Here is a 4,326-nt window from a genome sequence, read left to right on the forward strand (position 1 = left end):
TTCCTTTTGTCTTTTTGAGACAGGGTTTTGCTGTGCAGTTCAGGCTGGCCTTGAGTTCACTTTGTAGCTCAGGCTGGTCTCGAACTCACAACAGTTCTCCTGCCTCAACTTCCCAAGTGCTGGGATTACAGATGTGTACCACCACTTCCAGCTTATAATTAGTCCTTATAAAATATACTATTCAGCTGGAAATATCTAGGCCTTAGTAGTCACCTCTAGCCACATTTAGGTTGCATTCATTTTTTGGATGTAAAATATCTGATGTACTTGAAGTAGTAAGGACAGGCTTCATGAAGGAGGTAGGAATTGAATATTAAGAATTAATATTGGACGGAACCTGAGAAAACATTTTCAGTAGTACTTTATATCATAGATAAAAAAGCTGAATGCTGTCCCCTACCCCTTTTCTCATATTCAGATTTCCTGAGATATAAAAGCCCCATTTGAAAAAGCCATGTCTATACAGAGAAAAGTTTTTCATATTTGTAATCAAAAGTTACTGATGTTATTCATTCATTCTTTGTAGTATATCTACTTCTTCAATATCAAACTCATTACCCAATTTTAATTTTTATTTTACTGTTTCTTTCTTCTTTGGTGCCAGGGATTGAACTCAGGATCTTGTGCTTGCCAGGCAGGCGCTTATGCCCTTTACTGTTTTTTTTTTCTTGGGCAGAACCAGGGATTGAGCTATCTCCCCGGCCCCCTTTACTGTTTCTTAACATGGTTAATTTCTGCTTCAGGTATTTTTCTTAATCCCCTCCCTGGTGTCCAGCTCCCCTCAAAAAAAAGGTCTGCTTAGAAAAAGGCACAGACTGAATTGATAGCTTTTTTCTTCTGTTTTTCATTTCTTGGTTATTGTTTCACATTGTGGGAATTTTATCTTTTGAGTACTAAAATTCCCGCTGCCATTTTTCTGAATCAGAGGTCTTGTTTTCCAGAGTTTTCTTTTAGAATTCTGAGGCCGGTTGTTGAGTTACATTCCTATAATTTTAGACCCCAAGAGGCTGAAGCAGGAGGATTATGAACTTGAGGCCATCTTAGGCTACATAGCAAGTTCAGGCCAGTCTGTACTATATAGCAGGACTCAGCCTCAAAAAACAAAAAGTAAAACAAAAACAGACCCCAACACAAAAACCATTGCGCTAGTTTTTGCTTCACAGATGTAACCTGCGCTGTTTGAGGATGAGGTTTTTCAGGTCATCTTCGGTTCTTTGCTGATTTGTACCTGCTGTGCTTTTATTCACATTTTGTTTTACTTACCCCTTCTCTGTTGTTCACTGTTCTTGCTCAGATACATTGCATTTCTTGGTTTTCCACTTCTTGTACATTTACGAGTGAATTATTAAATGCCAAACCCTCGGAGGTGGAATTTACTGATAGGTGGGGATTCCCGAAGGTGGACCCGGTAGGATCTTAGGTCTGCATTATATGCCATTGGTAACGCATGTTTTCCCTTGTATCTGTGTGCTCCAGGAGAGACTGTCCACTTTTCGGGAAGGCATCAGTTTAGCTCTCAGTGCTACCAGACCTGAGTAGGGAAGAGGGCTGCATTCTCACTGTTAGTTTGCTGGCCTCAATGAATGCACACGTTTTCTCAAAAATATCTCATCTCTGTCCTGTGTCCTTGGAGCACAGCTGGTCCAGCCTTACTCTAGTGAACTATGGGTCTTGCTCCCCAGGAGGGGCCAGCTGAGAAGCGTCTTCCCTCGGCAGTGGCCCTGTTTGCAGCTTACCTGCCACTTCTGCTTACGGAGTTGCTGATAGGTCCGGTTTCTAGCCTAGCCAGGATTCTGTGTGCTGATGGGTTTACCTCTCGCTGCCCGGTCGCCCCCATAGTCTTAGGGTTCACTTTTTCTGTTGGGCAAGTTCATCCACTGCTCGGCACAGTCACTCCTCTTGCTGACTGCTGTCTCTTGTTTTTGTCATTCTATCTCATTCCTCTTTTGTTGACAGTGTTATATAGTGATATTTTAAGGATACAGTCTGCAGAGTTTAACCAGAAACAGGCTCTTTTTTTATGTATATCTTTCATCCTGCATATGGGATCTTCATCTTATTTTTCTTTTTTGTAGCCTACCTAATTATTTTACCACTCATATTTTGTTCATCTAAATTTTTACTCTTTCCTATTTTGAACAGGTATTCTTTTTCCCCCATAAATTCCACTTGAAAAAATAAAGGTATTTGATTGATAAAACATTAGTATTTTTTTTTCTTTTGTTTTGTTTTCTTTTTTTTGAAGAGGAAGGATCTTTCATAATAGTTTAGTGGTAGTTACTTGTTTTAAAAAAAGAAATTACTGAGGGCTGGGGAGTTGCCTCAGTAGAATAAGCGCTTCCCTGGCAAGTGCAAGGGCCTGAGTTCAATCCCCGGTTCCGGAAAAAAAAAAAAAAAAATTAATAGTTTTTCTGTTTTTCCAGATTATCTGTGCCATGTAAGGTAAAGAGTTCTGGTTTTGGAATACTAATTTGAGATGTAACAGAAAATTGTGAATTCTTTGCTTGGATGGTTAGTAGCTTATTAAATATCACTTCTTGGGAGCAAGCAAATATACATCATCACTTATGTTGAGAAAACGAACTATGGATAGGAAAGTTTTTAAAGAATATTTTTAAAAAGATAGTTGCAGGAAGAGCTGGCGAGATAGCTCAGCAGACTAAGCACCTGCTTAGGCAAGCACAGGATCTGGGTTGGATCCCCGGCACCACATGCTATGCTGGCCCCACACCTGGGCATGCTGAGCCAACCGCAAGAGACTGGGTGTGGTGTTGCATGCCTCTAATCTCAGCTCTGTCTCAGGAGGCTGACAACAGGAGGATTGCTAGGAGCCTGAGCTTCATATGAGGCTCTGTACCAAACACATTAAAAAAAAAAAAAAAAAAAAAGAGTTGCAGGATGTTTTAAGGTACAGTAAGTTAGATGAATTAAGGCTTTTCTTTTGTTAAAACATGTTTTTATTTTAAGACATAATGTTACTTGCTAATTCATTAACAATGCTTAAATGTCATGTCCTCATTAGTCTAAAATAGTATCTTGCATCCCAGTATTATTTCCTGTTCTGCTTTTATTATCCTGCAAAGCACTCTCGTAATGTTAAAATTTGTTTTGTTGCTTTATTTTTTTTTTCCTTTGGATTAGGGTCTTTTTTGTATTTTGTGGTACATCATGAAAACTGTAGCACATTGAAGGTATCCAGTAAATATTAAAAGAATGGAGAATTAAATTCTAATATTTAAGAGAAAACATGCCTAGTGTCACATAGAAACTAAACTTATTTGAAATAGGTTATGATATGTAGACAGTGGCCAACTACGAAGTGTAATCATATGAAAAGGCTGTTTGGGTGCTAAGATCCTACCACTCCTGCTTTGTGCTTTATATCTCGCTTCATTTTAGAAGTATAGATGAAACTCATTGGAAGGTTTCTGGGATTTCAAGTCTATACTTTGGAAAACTATAGGTAGGAAAATCGGTTTTAAAAGACATGCCTTTAAGATGCCTCTCTACTTTTCTTAGTTGGATGAGAAAGAAAGTCGACGTCTGTTCCAGCAAATCCTTTCCGGCGTGGATTACTGTCACAGGCATATGGTGGTCCATAGAGATTTGAAACCTGAAAATGTCCTGCTTGATGCGCACATGAATGCTAAGATAGCTGATTTTGGTAAGGCTGTTCTTATGGTTCTGCTGTTATGTCTGAGGAACATAAGTATTCTTCAGGTGATTTTCATATAGTAGCCTAAGTATACTCTTTTGTCATTGAGCATACAAAAAGGAAAAAGAATCTGTTCTCTTTCATGTTAGCCTTATGTCTTTAAAATTGAGTTTTCTGGTAGTGAAGAAACAATTTAAGTTGATAGCATTAGAGTTGTCATTTGAAAAGAAACTGCTCTTATCAAAGGAGAAGGTAGCAACCTATTTTCCAGGACAGTCTTTTGGTCAGTAGGGAGAGAAAGGAAAGTGAGTGGGCTGGAATTATTTAAAAGATGAAAGCCAGAAGGTGATGGTGAACAAAGAAGTGGAAAAATTAAAATGTTTTAAATGATAAATCTAATTTCAGTTTCAGCTTAAGAACACTTGAGAATACAAGATGGATTTGTTTTCCCCTTGTTTTTTGTATAACTTTACATTATTAAACCTAAGAGAAAAATGAATATCTGAAACTCTTGGTTTCTTTAATTCAAAACAGAGGAAATACTACTTTAAATTGTAGAGACTTATGTTCCAAACAGTTCAGAACTCCTAGATAGGAGATTTTCCTTCCTTTTTCCCTTTGTTTCTCCCTTGTCCCTCTCCCCCTCCCCTCCTTCCTCTCCCCCTCCCCTC

At 38.4% G+C, this 4,326-nt stretch overlaps 1 protein-coding gene across 2 annotated transcripts in view; it reads left to right on the forward strand.

Annotated features, from left to right (window-relative positions):
- Prkaa1 (protein kinase AMP-activated catalytic subunit alpha 1) overlaps positions 1-4,326 on the forward strand; it is a 59,318-nt gene that overhangs the window by 24,982 nt on the left and 30,010 nt on the right. For both annotated transcript variants that reach the window (XM_023701875.1, XM_004641803.2), the window contains exon 4: positions 3,520-3,664. In XM_023701875.1, the coding sequence (XP_023557643.1) occupies positions 3,520-3,664 (145 nt within the window). The remainder of the gene's footprint in view (positions 1-3,519; positions 3,665-4,326) is intronic.

Source organism: Octodon degus, unplaced genomic scaffold (genome assembly GCF_000260255.1).
Source record: "Octodon degus isolate 3935 unplaced genomic scaffold, OctDeg1.0 scaffold00142, whole genome shotgun sequence".
NCBI lineage: Eukaryota > Metazoa > Chordata > Mammalia > Rodentia > Octodontidae > Octodon > Octodon degus.